The sequence below is a fragment of the Heloderma suspectum genome, chromosome 5 (genome assembly GCF_057233095.1).
Source record: "Heloderma suspectum isolate Gila_16-S chromosome 5, 16-S_ref, whole genome shotgun sequence".
Taxonomy (NCBI): Eukaryota; Metazoa; Chordata; class Lepidosauria; order Squamata; family Helodermatidae; genus Heloderma; species Heloderma suspectum.
Genome location: NC_139462.1, coordinates 198,355,073 through 198,378,628, shown reverse-complemented (window position 1 = coordinate 198,378,628; position 23,556 = coordinate 198,355,073). Strand labels below are relative to the sequence as shown.

At 43.5% G+C, this 23,556-nt stretch overlaps 1 protein-coding gene across 2 annotated transcripts in view; it reads left to right on the top strand.

Annotated features, from left to right (window-relative positions):
* The window catches only part of CUBN (cubilin), a 260,102-nt gene that overhangs the window by 29,649 nt on the left and 206,897 nt on the right, over positions 1 to 23,556 (top strand). For both annotated transcript variants that reach the window (XM_084860471.1, XM_084860472.1), the window contains exons 10-18: positions 5,068 to 5,163; positions 5,643 to 5,764; positions 6,438 to 6,624; positions 7,594 to 7,712; positions 8,720 to 8,954; positions 10,942 to 11,123; positions 17,413 to 17,575; positions 17,955 to 18,145; positions 23,143 to 23,299. In XM_084860471.1, coding sequence (XP_084716597.1) covers positions 5,068 to 5,163; positions 5,643 to 5,764; positions 6,438 to 6,624; positions 7,594 to 7,712; positions 8,720 to 8,954; positions 10,942 to 11,123; positions 17,413 to 17,575; positions 17,955 to 18,145; positions 23,143 to 23,299 — 1,452 coding nt within the window. The remainder of the gene's footprint in view (positions 1 to 5,067; positions 5,164 to 5,642; positions 5,765 to 6,437; positions 6,625 to 7,593; positions 7,713 to 8,719; positions 8,955 to 10,941; positions 11,124 to 17,412; positions 17,576 to 17,954; positions 18,146 to 23,142; positions 23,300 to 23,556) is intronic.

Sequence of the window (23,556 nt, the reverse complement as noted above, 5' to 3'; positions counted from 1 at the left end):
GGCAGTTTATGGAGCTCAGGTATAACTACCATACTTAAGAATGGGAAGGAATTTTCTCCCAAGTCAGATTGTATGGCAAACTTAGCAAGTTTTCTGCCTTCCTCAATAACATATTGTGTTTGTGAAATTGTTAGTCAGCCTGGGCTCTTTGAGAGGAAGGGCGGGTTCTAAATACAATCAATCAGTAAATATTTATATGTATATCTATTTAGGTATTTAAGGCCAGGAGCCTCACAAAGTGGTTCATAATTAAAATGAAAAGCAATTCAACAGATAAAAGAGAAAACTAAAACCATACAAAGTAACAACTTACATAAAAAATAGCAGCAATTCAGAAACTTTTCAGATAACTGACTTCATTAAAAGCAGAGTGGAATCGGGTTGGTCTATCAAGGCACATTTAAAACTCACCAGTGAGGAAGCTAACTGCACATCCTGTGGAAGAAAATTCCAGAGGAATGGAGTCACCATTGAAAAGACCCTGCCTCTCAAATCCACCAACCCAACAGGTCTTTATGGCAGGCATGTGAGCAGTGCCCCTAGAATCAGTCTCAGAGCTTGAGAAGTTTTATATAGATGTAGGTGGTCCTTCAAATAAGGCGCAGCTGACTAAAATACCTTCAGAGTATTTTAGCTTGTTGTAATCCTAGGGAAATATATAGGGGAGTAATTCCATTTGCATTTAGTGGTGTTTATGTCTGCAAAAATGTGCACTGACTGTGCTGTTACAAAATTATGCACGTTGTGGAGAAAATGGATGGGGAGAATTATTAATATTGTTGTTGTTCAGTCGTTCAGTCGTGTCCGACTCTTCATGACCCCATGGACCATAGCACGCCAAGCCTTCCTGTCCTGCGCACTCTCCCGGAGTGTGCTCAGGTTCACATTCATTGCATCGGTGATGCTATCTAGCCATCTCATCCTCTGCCGTCCCCTTCTCCTTTTGCCTTCAGTCTTTCCCAGCATCAGGGTCTTTTCCAGAGAGTTTTCTCTTCGCATTAGGTGGCCAAAATATTTCAGCTTCAGCTTCAGTATCTGCCTTCCAATGAGCACTCAGGGTTGATTTCCTTTAGGATGGACTGATTGGACCTCCTTGCAGTCCAGGGGACTCGTAAGAGTCTTCTCCAGCACCACAGTTCGGAAGCGTCAATTCTTCGGCGCTCAGCCTTCCTTATAGTCCAGCTCTCACAGCCATACATTACTACTGGGAAAACCATACTTTGATTAGACAGATCTTTGTTGGCAAGGTGATGTGTCTGCTTCTTACTATGCTGTCTAGGTTTGCCATAGCTTTCCTCCCAAGGAGCAAGCGTCTTTTAATTTCATGGCTACAGTCACCGTCTGCGGTGATCTTGGAGCCCAAGAAAGTAAAATCTGTCACTGCTTCCATTTCTTCCCCTTCTATATGCCAGGAAGTGATAGGGCCAGATGCCATGATCTTCGTTTTTTTAATGTTGAGTTTCAAACCAGCTTTTGCACTCTCCTCTTTCACCCTCAACAAGAGGCTCTTTAGATCCTCTTCACTTTCTGCCATTAGGGTGGTATTGTCTGCATATCGGAGGTTGTTGATAATTCTCCCGGCAATCTTAATTCCGACCTCTGATTCATCCAACCCGGCATTTCTCATGATGTACTCTGCATATAAGTTAAATAAGCAGGGTGACAATATGCAGCCTTGTCCTATTCCTTTCCCAATTTTGAACCACTCGGTTGTTCCATGTCCGGTTCTTACTGTTGCTTCTTGACCCTCGTACAGGTTTCTCAGGAGACAGGTAAGGTGGTCTGGTACTCCCATCACTTTAAGAATTTGTCACAGTTTGTTGTGATCCACACAATCAAAGGCTTTAGCGTAGTCAATTAAGCAGAAATAGACGTTTTTCTGGAATTCTCTTGCTTTCTCCATGATGCAGCGAATGTTGGCGATTTGATCTCTAGTTCCTCTGCCTCTTCGAAACCCAGCTTGTACTTCCGGTAGTTCTCGGTTCGCATACTGCTGAAGTCTAGCTTGTAGGATTTTGAGCATCACCTTGCTGGCATGTGAAATGAGCGCAATTGTGCGGTAGTTTGAACACTCTTTGGCGTTGCCCTTCTGTGGAATTGGAATGTAAACTGACCTTTTCCAGTCTTGTGACCATTGCTGAGTGTTCCAAATTTGTTGGCATATTGAGTGCAGCACTTTAACAGCATCATCTTTTAGGATTTTAAATAGCTGAGCTGGAATACTGTCATCTCCGCTAGCTTTGTTGTTACTAATGCTTCCTAAGGCCCACTTGACTTCACTCTTGAGGATGTCCGGCTCAAGTTCAGTGACCGCACTATCATGGCTATCAAGGACATTACTATCATGGCTATCAAGGACATTCAGATCTTTCCTGTATAGTTCTTCTGTGTATTCTTTCCACCTCTTCTTAATCTCATCTGCTTCTGTGAGGTCCCTGCCTTCTTTGTCCTTTATCATGCCCGTCTTTGCACAAAACGTTCCCTTGAGATCTCCAATTTTCTTGAAGAGATCTCTAGTCTTTCCCATTCTGTTGTTTTCCTCGATTTCCTTGCATTGTTCATTTAAGAAGGCCTTCTTGTCTCTCCTTGCTATTCTCTGGAAATCTGCATTCAGTTGGATATATCTTCCCCTTTCTCCCTTGCTTTTTGCTTCCCTTCTTTCCTCATCTACTTGTAAAGCCTCATCAGACAGCCACTTCGCTTTCTTGCATTTCTTTTTCTTTGGGATGGATTGAGTTGCTGCCTCCTGAACAATGTTACGGACCTCTGTCCATAGTTCCTCAGGCACTCTGTCTATCAGGTCTAATCCCTGAAATCTATTCCTCACCTCCACTGTATATTCATAAGGGATATGATTTAGGTCATACCTGAATGGTTTAGTGGTTTTCCCTACGTTCTTCAATTTAAGCTGAAATTTTGCAAGAAGCAGCTCATGATCTGAGCCACAGTCAGCTCCAGGTCTTGTTTTTACTGACTGTATGGAGCTTCTCCATCTTTGGCTGCAAAGTACATAATCAATCTGATTTCGATATTGACCATCTGGTGATGTCCATGTGTAGAGTCGCCTCTTGTGCTGTTGGAAAAGAGTGTTTGCTATGATCAGCGTGTTCTCTTGGCAAAACTCTATTAGCTTTTGTCCTGCTTCATTTTGTACACCAAGGCCATGCCTGCCTGTTATCCCGGTGATTTCTTGACTTCCTACTTTAGCATTCCAGTCCCCTATGATGAAGAGGACATCTTTTTTTGGTGTTAGTTCTAGAAGGTGTTGGAGGTCTTCATAGAACTGATCAACCTCAGCTTCTTCGGCATCAGTGGTTGGGGCATAGACTTGAATTACTGTGATGTTGAATGGTTTGCCTTGGATTCGTACTGAGATCATTCTATCATTTTTAAGATTGTACCCCAGTACTGCTTTTCCCACCCTTTTGTTGGCTATGAGTGCTACTCCATTTCTTCTAAGGGATTCTTGCCCACAATAGTATATATGATGGTCACCTGAATTAAATTCGCCCATGCCTGTCCATTTTAGTTTGCTGATTCCCAAGATGTCGATGTTCAATCTTGCCATCTCATGTTTGACCACCTCCAGCTTACCTTGATTCATTGATCTAACATTCCAAGTTCCTAAACAATATTGTTCTTTACAGCATCGGATTTTCTTTTCACCACCAGACACATCCACAGCTGAGTGTCCTTTCGGCTTTGGCCCAGCCGCTTCACTCTTTCTGGCGCTACTTGGAAATACTCTCTGCTCTTCCCCAGTAGTATATTGGACACCTTCCGACCTGAGGGGTTCATCTTCTGGCATCATATCTTTTAGCCTTGTGATACGTTCCATGGGGTTTTCTTGGCAAGAATACTGGAGTGGGTCGCCATTTCCTTCTCCAGTGGACCACATTTTGTCAGAACTCTCCGCCATGACCTGTCCGTCTTGGGTGGCCCTGCACAGCATAGCTTATGGCTTCACTGAGTTACGCAAGCCCCTTCGCCACAACAGGCAGTATTACAATAGTATTATAAGAGATTGCCTCGCTTATAATATTATCACCCCACTTCTTCATACAGTGTATAAATAAACTATGAGATCTGCAACTACAAGATGTAGTGATGGCCATCCATTTGGAAGGCGTTAAAAGGCAAGTGGACAAATTCATATCGGATGGGGCTGCTAGTGGCTGCTGGTCATGATGACTACATACCTCCTCCCGTGTCAGAGGCAGTCTGCCTATGTACTCCAGTTGCTGGGGAACATGGGCGGGACAGTGATGTTGCACTCATGTCCTGCTTGTGGGTTTCCTACAGGCAGCTGGTTGGCCACTGTATGAACAGAATGCTGGACTAGACGGAAGCATGGCTTATCCAGCATGGCTCTTCTTATGTTAGGTTACATAATAGCTATCCAACAAATGAGATCTGATGGAGCACTTTGACAATATTTATGCATGGTTCAGAAAATGGCAATAAGGCACAGCATGTTTGTTTGTGGCATGTATTGTACTTTGGATGATATTATACAGTGTAGCCAAAGGATCTAACAAAAGTCTTTCTAGGCTGCTATTAAGGCTCTCTTCCAACCCTAGAGTTGTGTGATGGTATGAAATATGCATTGCTTAACCTGTTGCTGCCACTCTCAGCTCCTCCTTACCCGCCAGGCTTGTGACCTTGATCCTTATGGATGTGAACGTACAGCTGTTTGCATCAACGTCTCGAGCTGTACTACATCTTGGGTTGTTACAAGAATTCACCATGTGGCAGAGATCCAGGGAAGCCAGGGAAGAACAAAGTGCAACAGTTGATACAGCCAAGGTCATATGACTTGATTCTGATCACCCAGCATCATGCTGATTTATACACTAGATTAACAGAGAGGGTTTGTGCTGATGTCAGGGAGATCCAAGCCAGGCTTCCTAGGGTGATAAAGCTGAAAAGGAATTGGCCTCTGGCAAAGGGAGAGCTTCCCTCAACACTGTTCTCTGTCATCTTTTTTGAGCTGCATGGCAGTACAAGCAGGATGAAGCTATCATATGACACCACAGCTTGGTAACAAAACTGTTTTATTTAAACCAGGCTATGAAGGCGATGGGAAAGTGTGCACCCAGGTTAATATCTGCTTAGTAAACAACGGAGGTTGCCATTCACTTGCTGCATGCACCAGTCTATCAGGTAATATTGTTCATAATAACAATGAATAATAATGAATAATTAATCATAATAATGAATAGTAAGTATTCATTTGTGTGGGGACTGCAACGAATACTTGCCCAATTTTGCTGCCTGAGGCAAAAGACCAGATGGCACCCCCATCCCATTCCATCTACAGAAGCTGAGAAACTGGCAGTTGAATCTTACTTCAACACTGCTGGTGAGACAGCGTTTTCCACTACACTTGAGAGTGGCAGGCTAGCTTAGGGTATCACAGGGCTGGCCATGTGGCACACACACAGCTTTGTCCACCAACATCTTGGTGCTGCTCCCTGCCCCCAGGAACTGCTGCCTGATGTGACCACCTCACTCTGCCTAATGGTAGGGCCGTCCCCAAGGAGCTGATCCCCAGTGAGCCGTCATCAGTGTGCTGTAATGGTTAGAATGTTGACTAGGACTGCGGATTCATCACCTTGATTATTTTGACTCCTCTTTTGTAGGACCTATACCTAGTTGTGTCTGCCCAGCTGGATACACTGGGAATGGCTATGGCTCAAATGGATGTGTTGCACTGAGCAGTATCTGCCAAACACAAAACCCCTGTGTACATGGACAGTGCCTTGTAAGTGTCTGATGCTGTGTTTTTTGTTTTGTTTTTAATGCTTGGCATGAATTGTTATTAGAATGTTCAACTTTGATAGAATCCAATTATGTCTTGACTCATACCTTCTAAGACCATATAACCTTATCTGTTGACTTTAAGAAGAATATGTATGAATTATTATATTAACAGTGCAATCCTATGCATGTTTACTCAGACATCAGTCCCATTGTGTTCAGTGGGGCTTACTTCCAAGTAACAGTGCGTAGGACCGCAGGTGTCTAATTTTCCTTCAAGGAGTGTTGGTTGGATCCTCAGCAGGCTCTGTAATACCAGGACCTAAAAACTGTTGATTCAGGGCTGAATTTAATCTCTTTCATCCCAAATACTGATGAGAAAAGACAATCTGAAATAAACAGAACAAATGATGATTATGTGAAGCTTGTGAAGCTTCAAGGAGTGGTTATGACCAGTTTCCATGGCTGAAAGTTGTTGGGCTTCAGCCTTTTTCAGGTTAGTTTGCAGTGATGTTTCAAAAACCAAATCTGGGCTGACTTTAGTCCATGGCAGCCTATACATATGACCAAGCTCATATCATAAGCCTAAATCACCTAGAAGCCATCACAAGCTGGGCGATATCAGTAGTTGATCCACGTTCGCCGAGTTTCTCTTTTGTTCGGGTTAATGTGTGCAGGCTACAGCCTCTGGCTACAACTGTGCGTGCGATCCTGGCTGGACTGGGGCCACCTGCATGGAAAACCTTGACGAGTGTTCCAGCAATCCTTGTCAGCATGGGGGAAGCTGCACCGATGGGGTGAATGGCTACTCCTGTGAATGCACAAATAGTTGGACTGGACCCCAGTGCCAGACACCCCAACAAGGTAAATGGACAGCACATCATAAGGCACCCAAGGATCCCACATTGGGGACTCAAGCAGCAGGATGTAGATGCACTGGCACCACTGTGATGGCATGTTGGAGGAGGAAGCTGTTGGCCCCTGATGCACTATAGCACCACCACCCTAGGTGGCCAGATGGTGGCATTGCAGCTAGGGATCCTGGAGAAACTCAAGACGGGCTGAAATGAGTCTGGATTTCTAAGAATCCAACCTGAGGAATCCACTGTGGACCAGTGTCCTCAGGCCACGCACAGTCCGTGGAGTTTTGGATCTTTCTTTTTTTTTTTACTTCCCCCAAATTTATGCAAATTTATTCATAGAAAAATATGCAAGTTTCTGCTGAGACATATGCCATCCTGGAAAATATATGTGGGGAAAAGTTGAATGGAATGGGGGATAATATGCTAAATACTACATACTAACATAAATTACATAAATTGTTGCAAACCCTCTTATGGAATTATTTACATATTTTTCTGCATAATGGGGTGGGGTGGGGAATTGAATCCTTCTGTGAACAATCCACAAAACACACACGGGGCAGATTTCACATCTGGACATCCCTAACTGCAGCTATCAATTCAGCAGGGCTCACGCAATGCAAGGGGCAGCAGGATCCCATCTGGTCTTATAAAGCTGCTGACTTTGACCTGGCTTCTCAGTTTGCTACTTGTTCATAAAGGAGCTGCTTCTGATTCCTATGGTTGCTTAACTTCTGTGTCCTTTCTTATGGGCTCAAGCTTCAGGTCAGGATCCTGTAACGTTTAGCAGAGTATGCAGTGAAGAGCTGAGATGATTCTCTCTTTGGGAACCTTTTCAAGCAGATATCTGTTCCTTTCAGCTCTTCAACTTCACTTTAGTCCATCTAATTATAGGTATAATGTTTCAGGTTCCTCATGACCCTCAAGGAACTGCAGGAATTACCTTTTTCACTCTTTTCCACACTTGCAGCTTGTGGAGGGTCACTTTTGGGCCTCTCAGGCTCATTCAGCTACCCTAACAATCTGGATACTGAGCTGTATGATCGACAGGTCAGCTGTAATTGGGTTATCCGAACTAATTATGACAAGGTAAGAACTGGTCAGCCTGGGAATGAAAGGAAATAACAACAAAAATCTTTGGGGAGGTTTAAGGAGTGGGCTTATGGGGAGAAGGGGGGCATGGGCAGAATAACGGGAATGGCCATAAATAGAGATTAATGGGGAAGTGGTTCACATTCCCATCACATGTTCGTTTTTGTTGACATCTAAACTGTTGCAGATCAATCACTTCCACTGACTACTTTAGAAATGCAGGTCAACTAGGATGATAATTTAACCTGGACCAGGAGAAAGGAACAACTCATATTATGAGAAGGCGAGATGTGATTTGCCTGGATGGAACTTGAATTCTTTTCCTCTTTGAGTATGCAATGAAGCAGTCAGATGATGATCTGATTTCTCAACATAGTCAGTTTGCCATGCTGCAATTCAACTCACTTTTTAGTTGCTTTGCAGCATAATGGCAAATCAGGGGTGCGCAACCTGTGGCCTTCCAGATGTTTTGGCCTACAACTCCCATGATCCATCACCATTGATGATGCTGTCTAGGGCTGATGGGAGTTGTAGGCCAAAACATCTGGAGGGCCACAAGTTGTCCACCCCATTTCTAACAGCTGGATGTCTAGCTAGTAAAGTATTTCTCAAGACTTCAATGTTACATCATTCTTGAGGATATTGAAATGGGATAATACAAAATCCTGAATAGCTATCAGGTTACTGAAATAATTAGGAGAGTCTGGGATTAGATCCCCCTGCTCAACTTTTGAGTCTGTCTAGAGGTCCCACTTTATCTCTTTTCCCTTCCCTTGACCTTTAGCAACAGCTAATCCCTCTGCCTGTTCTGGGGTTTCTCAGGAAATTATAGAACATGTCCACATTTTCTGGCAAATATACGATTGTGTGGACAGGTGTGTTATCTAATCTTCACAGTGTAACTGTATAAACAGAATCTAATCATCCTTTAGCAGCTGAGACTCTCTCATCCCACAGATAGAAAAACAAGCCAATTAAATGGATCTCTGCTCTTTCCTGTTCAGATTCTGCATATCACTTTTCCAGTCTTCCATCTGGAGGAAAGTATCAGCTGCAGGTTTAACTTTCTCCAGATTCATGATGGAGAGTCAACGTCAGCCAACATGATTGGAAAATACTGTGGATCCTCTCCTCCAGCACAGCTTTCCAGCAGTCACAACTCTTTGTATTTCTCATTCCACTCTGATCACATGGCTAATGCAGGGAGGTTTACAGTTCACTGGGAGTCTCGGCAGCCTGGTAAGATGACTACAACAAGGGCAGGAATTTGCTTCTTAAAAGTTAGAGTGTCTGGTTCTATTTGAAAGGATCAAGAGCTGAAGGGCAAAAAGCTGGACTAGCAAGTTAAGCAGAGCTGAAGTCAGCAAGCTACATTTTTGGAGAATATTTGTTTAAAAACAGCACTTTTCTGAGGGTAATCTTGGTAGGGATGTTAGAGAATTACACCACGGACCCCAGTCTAAAGAATACGGCCCCCCGGAGTCCATGGCGGAACGGAGCAATCCCTCCTGCCACCCCGCGGAATCCTCCTGGGATGGAGCCTACCTTTGTCGGCCGTCTGCTGCCCCGCGAATGGCTGCCCTGGTATGCGGCCGCCATTTCCATTCCACTTTAGCCGTGATAGGCTACGTAAGTATTTATGTACCCTGTCACGGCTAATGCAGGGACAGCATTTATTTATTTATTTTTATTTATTTATTTCTATAAATTTGCATCCCTGCAGTAGCTGTGATAGGCTACGTAAATATATACGTCACTTATCATGGCAAAAGGCAGGAACACAAATGGCGGCCACCATTTGTGGCCGCAGTCCAGCAGTGGATGGAAGTCCAGCTGCGGGTGGCCCTGGCTGGCGGCTCCACAGGCTCCCCACAGAGCAGAGCTGGCTGGGGAGGATTCAGGGGGGGGGAGGGATGGATCACCTCCCCCGCCCAGCGGATGGCCCCAGTGGAACGGGGTAAGTAATTCGTACACCCCTAAATCTTGGTCCATAGCTGAACAGTTTACTAACTCCAAGCACAAATCATAGCTTCTAATTCTGTTGTCTTAGGGAAGCTTCACATGTTGACACATTTCCTATTCAGAATGTATTTCTGTGTAGGAAACAGTATGAAACCCATGTGGTGTTTGTCATATGCAGCAAACATGTGTTTTTATTCCATGCCTATAGGACTGGGATGGGGAACCTCCAGCATGCAGGAATGATCTGCCCTGTGAAGGTTCTCCATCTGGCATGCAGAGCCTCCTTGGATCCTTCATGGGGTGGGAAATACCAATTGTTATCGCCAATCTGTGATGACATATGGTGGGATGGGATAGGATGGCACAGCTCAGATTGGCATGGGCAGCAGCTAATAAGAGCTATTTCCCCAAAATAAGTAAATAAATTAATGAGAGCATCTCTACACCAGCCTAAAATCCCGCATTTAAAAGGGCTTTCTGCTTCCGTTTTAAATGCAGGATCACTCCCTTTACACATGCTTCCTTTCTCCCCTCCCCTTTCCCCCTCCTTCTCCCCCTTCTCTGAGTCTTCCATATGTTTCATTGGTCTAGCTCCTCTTCTTGCGGCTTCTCCTTTTTCACTGAGTGAACTCAAGCAGAACACAAGCGGGGTAATTTGGTAGCTCATTATCTCTGATGTATTTAAAAATGGAATAAAGGTCATTTAGTGCAGGAGACGCCCTGGAGGTTCTCGACATCATCTAAAGAGCCCACAAACTTCCATGAGTGAGCAATCTCAATAGCAGGATAAAAGCTCCATGTGAAGGAGTCCTGAAAGTCAAATGATGTCATGGGAACCATGTTGGGACTGGGATGCCAGCCTCACTCCTAGCAGTACCCCAATTCCATCACAACCCCATCCTCCACTCCCATTCCTTCACCCAAGCTTTACCTGTTGGTAGAAGCAGCCATGAGTCCTTTCTATGAGGCCTCCATTCCACTCTGGGGTCTAAAACATTGAGATGGCAGAATTCCAAGGGTCAGGGACCCTGGAACATGTCATTTTCCAGGGTACTTGAATGAAAACAAAGGATTTCAGGTGCCTTGAAAAAGTTCATAGTCCCAGGGATTATTGTGCCTGGGATACTGCTGCTGTTGATAGTCCCAACAGTGTCTCAGGTGCAAGAAGTCTCAATAAATATTGCTTTCAAGGCACAAGACTGGGGTGAAAGCATAAAGTACCTAAGTAGAGGTGTTTTTTTTCCCTCTCTCTCTCTCTCTTTAGAGTGTGGTGGTGAACTGACTGATACTTATGGCTCAATTAACTCACCTGACTACCCTGGTAACTACCCTCCCAACAGGGATTGTTATTGGATCCTCTCAACCAATCCTGGCCTTGTCATCACATTTGCATTTGGCACACTGAGTCTTGAGCACCATGATAATTGCAGTGAGGACTATCTGGAGGTAAAATATATTAGAAGGAAAAATGAGGTTATAATGACCAATTAAAGATTTGTATAACACATGCTGTTGCATGCAGAAGATGAAAATACGTAAACATTAGAAATTTCAATGTGTGCACACATATACATGTACACACAGACATGTACATGTACTCTCTGAAATGCCAGTATAATCCAATACAAAGCTTATTTTGTAACAACCACCTGGGTGAAAACTCCAAATGTGTGGGTAAGAAGATGCTAAAATAAATGTCATCATCAAACAAATGCTACACTGATTGTCATGACAACATGAGCACTTGTTATATAACCCAATATGCATATAGTAAGAACATAAGAAGAGCCCAGCTGGATCAGACCAAGGGTCCCTTGTGTCCCACAGTGGCCAACCTGCTGCCGGTGGGAAGCCCTCAAGCAGGACATGAGTGCAACAGCACCCTCCCACCCATGTTCCCCAGTCACTGACATTCGGAGGCAGACACATGGTGATTGCAAACGGGGAACAGTGGGGTCATGTAGGGTGGCGCACTCTAAAAGGTTGAAGTGACTCTCCTAAGATTTATTTACTGGCAGCAAGAGCTTTACACAAAAATATTATTGGTATTTTGGCCCCATCTTGTTTGTGTTTGGCCCCACCCAACACTGGAATGTGCCCCCCAAGAACAGAGATTTGGAGACATCTGCAACTGATTCATATGAGTCGGGAATCTGACCTGCGAATTCCACAGTAGACCAGCTTTTTCCGTGTCATGCGTATTATGCGGATGTGCAGACCAGTTTTTCACTTTTGTGGGGGATTAGCACAAGTGTGCATTAGCACAAGTGCACAGTTGCATAAATGCACATCAGTTAATGTGGATTAATTAATGCACATAAGTGCTAATGCACATGTGTGCAAGTGCACATTAGCACTAATGTGAATTAGCGCTAATGCAAATTAGCACAAGTGGAATGAAATTCTGGTTTAAAAAATCTGATTCCGTCAATGAGAAGATGATGGAATGTAACGTGCCTGACCATCTGTGAAACACAGACAAACTGATTTAAGAAAATCCATACATCCCTATACAAGAGCTTCTCTGAAATTGAATTCAGCCCAAGGGCTGAAAGAGTGTTGTCACCCTGTCATGAAATGTATTTTTGAAAGCCCACAACTAGATATACCCATGGACTAGTACCATGCACAAGGATTGAGCATACAGTGCCCAGTAGGTAATCAACTGATGCCAGCTTGGTGCCAGTCACCTAGTGGGTGGCAAGGAAGGAAGAGGAAGAACCCCAGTTCAGTCTCCCAATCCCTAAATAGGGGACTGATGCTATCAGAGTTGACAGTGCTGCCCATCTGTTTTGAGCTGGGCATGAGACCCCAATCCAGCAACATAAACCATGTATATAACTCCAAATGATCACTCCATAGCTCCAAATGGCTCACCTGGTGCCTAGATTTGGGTCTTTTCAGCGCCATGTGAAGACTTTCTTATTGTTCCAGACATTTCCATTCTTCAGTTTCTGTTGTTGTTGTTTAACTGTTGTTGTACTTTAAATCTTTACACTGCTGCTGGTTTTTAATTTGGTTTTATACTGTAGTTTTAAACTTCTAAAAGTTTTATTTTATGTTTTATTGTACTGTATTTTATGGGTTTAATTGTTGCAAACCACACCGAGAGCTTTGGCTGTTGGGAAGAACAGAAATATAGCAAGTAAGTAAGGGTGCAGTCCTACGCATGTTGGGACAGAGAAAAGTCCTACAACTCCCAGCATGCCCCAGCCAGCTTGGCTGGCTGGGGCATGCTGGGAATTGTAGGACTTTTCTCTGTCTCAACAAGAATAGGATTGTGCCCTAGGTAAGTAAATAGCAGATGCAGGCATCCAGCCATCTCTTGCAACTGTTCACATAGCCACCCATTTCTGTGTGTCATCCCTAAGCTAACATTTTCCCTTTCTTCATCCCAGCAGCCCTAGGGGCAGCAGAAGGTCCTTTCTGTAACCATCACATGACCTGCAGAATCTAAAATGAATGCCTACAGCGTGCTTCTTCCCCATTTCATTTTGGGACTCTGAACATGCAGACAATGTGACTTCACCATCAACTCAGGGTTTTTTCCTCTGCCCTCCCCTTGCCTGGCTTTCTATAACATCTTGCCTGATGAAGGGATCTCAAAAGCTTGCCTATTTTTTGGTGATTTTTTTTAAAAAAAATATTAGTGTAATACTTTTATTTGGCCAATATGGATTTTGGAATGATCCATGTGTGTATATCACTCTTGCTTGTCAGGAGAAAACTCTCAAAATATACACCATAAAAACAAAAACAAATTTTGTAGTAAATATCAACTGGATTACAAACCCAGCATTGTCCCACAGTATAGACTGAAGGGATGTGAGGCAGCCACCTTGCTGAAGCTAAGCAGTTTGGGTCTGGTCAGCGCTTGGAGGGGAGACCACCTGGGAACCACATGTAGCCACCTTGAGTTCCATGATGGAAGAAAGGTGGGAAATGAATGTAATATAATAATACTAATACTAAAAATAAATTGTCTCTCCCACCCCCTCCCCCACTCTGCCACTTTCCAAATATATCAACCTAATTCCAACATTCATGAATCATCTCAAAAAATATTTATCTTGCAAAGCTTTGGGAAGCTGTTCATTCCATGCTTTCCCCCTATTTATATCTGTTCATAGATTTCCTGTCACAGAATTACTCATATAAGTAATTCCCTCCCTAGCTATCTATGGGAATTTATTGTAATTCACATATAAATATGTTAGTTGATTCTCCATGAATCTGTGAATTAGCTCCAGAGAGTTATAGAGCACAGATTCAACAAGAAAGAAGTTGTGTATCTATAACCCTGTTCAAGTGTTCTAAATTCCCCCCATCTCATTACAATGGAGAAAGAGGATGAATGCATCTAGTGCTGCCCCCTCAGTCTCCATGAATTGGGCCACCAACTGCAAGGGAGGGCAAGTTCTAGTCCTGAAGACTCCTAAACTGAAACTCCACCCAGTTTAGAACCCTGATTTTCCAGGATTCTAAATTGGGCATGGAGCCTACACAAGTAGAATTGTAGAGGTGGAAAGGGCCCATTGGTTTAGTCTAGACCAACCCCTTGCTCAGTGCAGGCTCTGCAATGCAGAACACAACTTCAGCATCTCTGACAGATGGCTGTGCAGCTTCTGCTTAAATACTCCCAGCAAAAGGTGGACCCCACCACCTCCCGAAGCAGTCTGTTCAACTGTCAAAGACCCCTAACTATTAGGAGTTTTCCCACAATGTTTATAGCCAAAATCGGCTTCCCTGCAATTTCTTCCCATTAGTTCTGCCCTCTGGGTCAGCAGAGAACAACTCTGACCCATTTTCCACATGACAGCCATTCAGATAAGTAGACAGGCCTCCTGCTGCAGACAGTGGAAGGTGACAAGAACAGCAAGGGAGGGAAACAGATTAGTGTGCCCATCCTCACTTTCCCTCACATGACAAAAATAAGTTCTCTTTCACACAGTGCATAGTTAAACTATGGGATTTGCTACCAGAAAACTTAGTGATGGCCACCAATTTGGATGGCTTTAAAAGGGGGTTAGACAAATTCCTGGAGGAGAAGGCTAGCAATGGCTACTGGCCCTGATGGCTGTATGCTACCTTCAGTATCAGAGGCAGTAAGCCTCCATACACCAGTTGCTGGGGAACATGGGCAGGAGGGTGCTGTTGCACTCATGGCCTGCTTGTGGGCTTCCTGTGGGCAGCTGGTTGGCCACTGTGTGGCCAGAATGATGGCCCCTTGGTATGATCCAGCATGGCCTGTTCTTAGGATTCTAATTGTGTGAGGGAAATTAATGCCTGAATAGGGCTTATATCTATATGGGTAGTATCCAATGTTAGTCCTACCTAGAGCAGATCCATTGAAATGAATGAGATTTAAGATTAGAACATAAGAAGAGCCATACTGGATGAGACCAGGGGTCCATCTAGCCCAGCATTCTATTCACACAGGTGCCATTACCTCCTGTTTCAAATAGGTTTTCAAAGAAAGTCATGACACAAACACCACAGTGAAGATTAGTCTTTATTTCTGGCTCAATAGACTCTAAGTTTAGATATCCAGCCATACTGCTAGCAATGACTGTAAACAAATCATTCCTGTTATGTTATCTAAATAATATCAGATGAAATCTGTCTTACAGGACAAGCACAATAATTTATTAGGAATGTCAAATCCTTTAGGAGCTCCAGTCATGAATAGGAAAAGCTTTGTGAAGGGCCAGGATATAAAATAAACATTTTTAGAAAGCATTTCAACAGTAAGTGCTTATCTCTGTCCAGAGAAGAATGATCCCCTCCAGTTGTGTCTGGAAAGCTAATCTTCCTATGAGATTAGCTTCAGTATGTGAAAATACTGCATGAGCTGTAATACATGGCACTGGCCAATGACCATGCAATAAGAAAGCACTAAAAGAACCAATTTTTTTGATAGGGAGATCTAAAAAAAAAGTTAAAAACGTAACATGTACTTTTAAATAGCATATAAAGTGCAATTCTGTGCATGTTAAGACAGAAAAAAGTCCTACAACTCTCTGCATGGCTGGGGAATGCTGGGAGTTGTAGGACTTTTTTCTGTCTAAACATGCATAGAATTGTGCAACAGTATATCATTTTTTAAATTTTAACTTTCAGTGATCATGCAACTCTTGAATGATTGCTCACCTCAGAAATTCCATGAGCTTTATAACCAGAATTATTTGTAATACTAGGCAGAGAAATCCAGAGTTATAGAACCTCTGGCTCGTGGGAGCTTGGATGTGGTGGAAGCCCCCTCTGCCGATGGAGAGGAGCTCTGCTGGTTGTGTGTGTGTGAGGGGTGAGATCTGCCATGGTAGGCCCCCAATCTCCAGCGGGTAGTAGGCTCTGAGATGGGACATTCTGGGGGCAGGGCAGAGGTGGAGCATTCCCCGAAGAGAACCCAGGATCTCCCACCATCCTGGAGCTGGTGTAGTTAATTCCCTCCCACAATGAAGCCATTGGGGGGAGGACTAGAATGAAAATAGGTCAAGAACAGCTAATGAAATCACCAGAGGAAAACTGCCTCCTCCTACTTTCTGCCCTGCCTTGTGCAAGCGAGCAGGGCTTAGGAAGTGGTGGCTCCTCCTCCGCTGTATTTATTTAACATTGTTAAATTTCATTTAACCCCCTGACCCTCCTCCCCTAGGATTGCTGGCCTCATTTCTTTCTTAATGGGCTTAACTAGCAAAGTCGGCCATGGCTGTGATCCAGAAAGGTGATAATATGCTTGTAGTAACAACAGAACCTGCACATTCCAGTTTTCTTTTCAGCAGCTCTTACATCCGGCCCCTACAACTGCTTTGTTGTTGTTCAGTCGTTCAGTCGTGTCCGACTCTTCGTGACCCCATGGACCATAGCACATCAGGCCTTCCTGTCCTGCGCTCTCTCCCGGAGCGTGCTCAAGTTCATATTCATTGCATCGGTGATGCTATCTAGCCATCTCATCCTCTGCCGTCCCCTTCTCCTTTTGCCTTCAGTCTTTCCCAGCATCAGGGTCTTTTCCAGAGAGTTTTCTCTTCGCATTAGGTGGCCAAAATATTTGAGCTTCAGCTTCAGTATCTGTCCTCCCAAGGAGCACTCAGGTTTGATTTCCTTTAGTATGGACTGATTTGACCTCCTTGCAGTCCAGGGGACTCGTAAGAGTCTTCTCCAGCACCACAGTTTGAAAGCATCAATTCTTCGGCGCTCAGCCTTCCTTATAGTCCAGCTCTCACAGCCATACATTACTACTGGGAAAACTACTGCTTTAACGATCATTAAAATCAGGCGCTTCAAAAACTAGTTTGGCAGTTCACAGCGAAATCCTATGCATGTATACTTAGAAGTCCTGTTGAGCTCAATGGCGATCACCAGTAGAATTGCACAGTTTGTGTATATGTATGTATGTGTGTGTATATGTATGTAATATACAGATGTGGCTCTCTGTGTATGCATATATGTACTGTATGTGTGTGTATATAGATATAGATTCAGTATAAACACACTTTTCTTCCATACATGCATTTGCATTTTTAGGGTAAATAAAAGTTTTTAAAAACAGCAACAACAGCTGAATAGCATAAAACAGCAAATGTAAACATCTACCAGGAGTTCAAAATTATTTTTTTCAGAGCAGTGGAAAAGATTGCAGGAATGAATGAGTGTGGAAAATTAAGAATTTGCCTGTATATACATATACATGATGTGTGCATGTGACAAAATGCATACGTGAGTTCATGCTTCTGCTTAGATTCGAGATGGCCTCCTCCCTCAAGACCCCCTTCTTGGAAAATACTGTAGCACTGGGTTACCACCACCTCTTCAAACCACTGGTCCATATGGCTGGGTCCACTTTCATTCCAATGCCTTCAGTAGCGATAGGGGCTTCCATATCATATACACAACATCACCTGGTAAGTGTATTTGTGCATATCATTTCCACAATCATAGTTCCTCAGGGCCGGCCCTACCATTAGGTGCAGTGTGACGATTGCCTCAGGGGGCAGATACTAGGGCAGAGGCGGCAGCCTCTTGTGTATGCCACACAACCTGTCTTGGGCCCCCTAAATTTGCCTGTTGCCTCAAGTGTCTATCCTATTGCAAGCACTGGAGTAAGTTTGAACTGCCAGTCCAGCTGGCTTCTGTATGTGGGATGGGAAGTGGGTACTATCTTGTCCTTCACCTCAGGCAGGAAATTATCTTAGGCTGGCCCTGTAGCAATTTAGGCAGTGAACCACGTGGGTATGTAGCATTTGATGCTGCAAATTACCGTTTCTTTTTTTATCAACGTAGCGGATCCCAATTGTGGAGGAAACTATACAGACAGCAGTGGGGCTATCATTTCACCCTACTGGCCAAATTCGTATCTTAGCAACCGGCAATGCATCTACATCATTCGACAGCCACCCAGCGAAAAGATCAATCTCAATTTCACACACCTGGAGCTGGAAAGTCATCCCAGTTGCTCTTGGAACTACATTGAGGTGATTAAAAAAAAATGTTTTGTGATTTTATTTTTAAATGTTATTTTTGAAAGGATGACTGTGGGCCAAACTAGGAACAGTGTAAATCTGTAACTGGATCTCCTGTCTTTTAACTTTTTTTTTAAAAGCAGTCATGGGCAGATATTAGCCTGATTTGGATGGGAATGAGGCACTGGAGGGGAGATGTTAAACTGTTACTCCTGCACCGTATCCTTGACATAAATTGGTTCCATAGGAAAATGGTGCCAGGGAAAATGATTAACCCCTCTTCACCCAGCACTGTGGTCCTGATCCAATTTGAAAGGGATCTGTGGATGCTTTTGAAATAAATGTCAGGCAATGGGAAATCCAATCATGCCCCTCCAGTCTATTTGTCTGGGAGGACACAAATTGATGGAGGTAAATTTCTGTCCTACAATATTCAAGAAAATAGGCATTCTATTTCATTAGGGCCCAAAAGCCACAGACGATGGGGAACAAGAGATGTGCAATTGACCAAAGGCAAAGGTAGATGAGCAGGACAACTTAGCTGTGATAAAACTCAGCTTTATCATATCTCCATATGATTGAGCTCTTTGGTGAGTGTGTGCCATATTCAAGATAAGGATGAGCGATGCTGTCTTGCTTTGCCAGGGCCATACTCTGTGAAGGTCCATGTGCCTTTAAGAAAGGCTGAATTTCACCAGGACTCACTTGAGTCACTTCTCCCAGCATAGGGTATAATGCCAGAAGCAGCATCAGTTTCCCCCTCCATAAAATTCTTAAAAGTACAGGAGTACTCTGATTCCCTAGACCAGGCAACACTAATACCAAATCCAGAAATACATTGGCCAAATTCAAAGAACTGTTGAATTCAACTATCCCAAAGTGCTGTAGATTTGTTTTTGGTTTTTCTCAAATAGCAGCCTCACCTCTCAATGCATGCCAAACCTCTTTTGAAACTGAAAATTGCAGGAAAATGGAAACATAAATAGCCTCCTACAATCCAATGGGGATTTGACTTGGATATGGATAATATTAATTATGGATAAGATTACTGATTCAAGGATATATACTTGATATCTTTTATCCACATTCCCAGAGCAGACTCATATGGGAGAATGCTATTCTAAATTGTGTCCTGCATCAGAGGAATTGTGTTATTAAGGGCACAATCCTATGGATGTTTAGACACAAAAAAGGCCTACAACTCCCAGCATTCCCCAGCCAGCGTGGCTGCCTGTGGAATGCTGCGAGTTATAGACCTTTTCTCTGTCAAAACATATATAGGATTGTGCCCTTAGTTCAAAATGTAATGAAAAAGATCTAAAAGAAAACACTGCAAACAAAAGAAAAAGACACTGAATGGAGTTTCATACACAGGGTCCCTTTGGCAGCCTTCCCCATCCTGGTGCTCTCCAGGGTTGGATCCAGATTTGCTCTGGATCAATTGTGCAAGTGGAAGTGGACTTCCCCACCCGTCTTTCTCATGGCAGACCCTCCAGCCCCCTGAAAATGCTACACAGAAAGTCAGGACACTCTGCTGAATGGGGTGATCTGTGATGTGAAGGACAGGAGGTCCCCAAATGGACCTTCCATGAGCAGAGCCCTTCCTCTCTCAGAAGACAGATCCCAGACCCAACCCCAGATGTGTCAGACTACAACTCCCATAATCCTCAGCCAGCATGCCCACTGGGCTGGGGTGATGGGAGTTGAGGTTCAACACACATGGAAGGCACCGGGTTGGGAAAGGCTACCCTATACCATAGGGTCAGCTGTTTAAAGAAGAGTAGTCAAAAGTTTCCCCAGGCTGTTTATCTAATATGCATGTCCATGACATGAGGCACTTTGGATCTTGGCCATTGTCTTGGGATCATGTGACTCATTGTTCTTTTTTTTTTAGTTTAAAACTTGTCTTGTGAATATAACTGAAAACTGTTCCTGTAAACTATCTTTAACATAAACTGAGTTTCATCTACAGCTTTAGATACAAAAGGTTTGTTACTGTAACAACATCACTTCTTCCTTCCTTTGACATCGGTTTGAGTGAAGTGTAATTAATTTCCAAAGTTAGGGGGAAGCCTGGTGTGTAATGAAAACAGACAGCTTTTGTTTGTTTGGGCTCATAATTCCCTTCCCTAATTGTTGGCAAAACAGCAATGACATTCACAGCAACAACAGGAACAAAACCATTCTGGTTGGGCACAATCTGTTTGGGTTAATTCAGCATGGCCTTTATCCTGTTTTGGGGGATCAGTTCCAGGAAGTCGAGGTTTACTCCAATGTGTCTGTATTTCTTTAGCAATTCCTCCCCTAGCCCCATTCCAACTCCATGCACATCCACTCAGTTGAGGACTGGAAGCATAGAATGCTGTACAAACGCTAATATTGTTACAGTTTAAAATCATTATAAAAATGAAAAATAGTTGTTTCCTTTCCTTGCAAGTGCATTGAAAGGCTATAAAGCATCATTTAGTATTTATGGATGTATAATCGTCATATACCATCTATCCATCCACAAATGTCACCAAGCAGGGTTTAGCAATATTAGTAGTAGTTGTAGTAGTAGTAGTAGTATTAACAACAACATATGCATTTTAAAAGCCTCTCTTCCCAGAATTTTTTAAAATTCCGATACCTCCTCAGTAGTGACTTTTCAACAGGCAATGATAGGAGGAAACCTTGACAAAATAGCTTTTTAAAAAATGCTGTTGGCTGTTGCACATGTTAAAAGCCATGAAGTCCTCACACGCATTACAGATAAGTAGGTTATCTCTCATGGTTGCTAGAGCTGGCAGCCAGACTCACACAGCATGCTGCTTCAGTTGCAGCGACCCATGTTTCACACTTTGAGAAAGTTACAAAGCCTGGAGCCTCTGGAACTGGCATACTGCACTAGAGATTACATATCGTTTATCTAATTTGCAAGCAAATGAGATAACACAGTGAAGTCAAGGCAGTGGTAATTTGTTGAACAATAGTTCAGCAATAGTTGTGCACATTTCTTCAGATACATGCAGTTTTGTATGCAATTTTGCCTAATATGCACATTTTTTTGCAAACAATTTTCCTAATATAATGCATTTTTAATTTTTATTTTCACCAATATGCACATTTTTGTCTGCCACTATATATATATATGCCTCCATGTCTGGCAGAATTGCACATGTAATGGGTTATTTTAGCCTTCTCCAACCTGGCATCCTCAAGATGTGTTGGGGTTAGGGATGCAGAAAACTGTCAGTTTTCGTTTCTCTCAATTTCTCATGTTCTGATCTGAATTTTGGTTTGTCTCAGACTTGGAGAATTTTTTAAAAACGTTTTCATGAAAATCCATAAGCATTTTTGTGCACATACATGCATTTGTGTGTGCATTTCTGCATAATATACACATGTTTGCAAGCAATTTTGCCAATGTTTGACTGTAATTTCCCCAAATATATGCAGTTTTCTACACATTTTTTGATTGGAAAACTGCATTGTCAATTCGGAGAAGTGTAAATTTTGAAGGATAATGGAGTTCCATTCGCATAGTGGTGCAAAAGTGCAAAATTAAGGAAGTTCACATTAAAATGCAAACTGAATGAATTTCTCTCCCAACACTAGTTGAAGTACTATAGTGTACCCATCATCCCCATCCAAGGCTGTGGGAATTGTAGTTCAACATCTCTGGAGGGCACAAGGTTGGGGGAGGCTGGATTATAATGTATTCTTGTTGTATATGCGTCTATACATGGTGCACATCAGCTCTTCTAAGTGGCTACAGTTGTCAGTTTCACTATCATGCATACACTTTTTATACTTATTTTCCAGTAAGCTGTGGCAGATTGCAGTTCTGTGTTACAATTCCATGTACGCTCAGTTGAAACAGAGGCCTGCAGGTGTTTCAGAAATGTAATAACATTTAACTAACAACAAGTGGAGTAGTTCTTAGTGCCTGGGCTCCAAAGAAGAAGGTCTTGCCCAGACAACTTCCCACAACTAGGGACGTATGCGAATTTCATCCCTGTTTACAAATCATGCGAACAAGCCCAGTTTGCAACCCTGGAGGCTAGCGGGGTGAATTCTTATGTAAGTTCTTTCTGAACTTACATTTGCATTCCAAAGTGCACACTTGTGCAAGTGTACAATTCTCTCCCAAATCCACATTTTCACACTTTAGCTTATTGGAAGAAAGTGTGCATTTCGGGGACGCACTTTTAAATAAGGATGGGCGATCTCCCCTGTGCCTGTCTCATGTGCCGCTTGCCAGACCTCCACCACTTGCCCAACCCTGGTGGCTGTGCAGGGCAAGCTGCCAGATAATCCATGAGTGTAGCATCCCGCTTTCCCACAAGCCACCATTTTATGCAAAATCATGGGTAAGCCTTTTATGGAAATCACCATTTCGCACAAAATGGTGGCCCTGAATAGTGTGATTTTCACAAAATTGCAGGCACAAATGATCTAATTAGATTATTTCTGCCTGAAATGTTGCATAAAGTGTGCTATTTATGGCTGCCATTTCCTCTCCCCATCACCATTTCTTCCATTAGCACTTTGTAGAGAGGGGCTGTGCCAGGGCGCAAGGCTGTCTAAGAAATAACAGCATCTAACTTGGGAGTCTATGAGAGAATATGGGTGGGTGGCCCTGCCCGCTTTAGCTCTACCCGCCACTGGCAGACACTCCCTCCTGGAATGTTAGCTGCAAGGAAATACAGCTGTCAGGCCCAAAAGGGTTCCCTATCCCTGTGCTTGTGAGTGGCTTCTGGCCGTGGAAGTAAGAGGAGGGGTGGGCCAGCTCCCCTGCACAGCAGCTTCCACAGGAAGATCAGAAACCACCTTTCCGTCCCTCTTCAGCAGCTCGCATGCCAAGACCTATTGGATAGGCCCCAGTTGTGTGACTAGGTGCTTGAATATTTTCACCTCCATTTGGCATAGGTATCAGTCCGGGGCAATTGAAGGCACAGTCCCCAAAGGTATCCAATTGTGCTCTGATGCTCAAATCGTACATGATTTCATTTTCTTTCGTGTGTTAGGTCCGAGATGGTGACACCGAGATGTCTCCCCTAATCAGCAAGTTCTGTGGAGATGCACCTTCTTCCATGATCACTTCCAATAGGAACAGCCTCTGGATCAAGTTCAAATCTGACACCTCAGCCCACAGGTCTAGCTTCAGGGCTGTTTATGATGTTGGTAAGATAAACTGGTCATTCTAAGTTGTGTCCTGACTTCTCACTGGAAAATTTTATGCGACAAAGTAGGGAGGAAAGTCTGCCCCCTCCCCAAATTGGGAATACAGTTGAGGGAGGGGCAAAAAATCCTCACACCCCCAGACACCAGTAACTGTAGTGTCAAGAAGCAAGATTTGCTTCCACCTCTTCCTGAATGCAGCCCTAAGGCAGCCTTTACAATTCGTTGTTTTACTATTGCTTTTACTATTTCCAAATTTG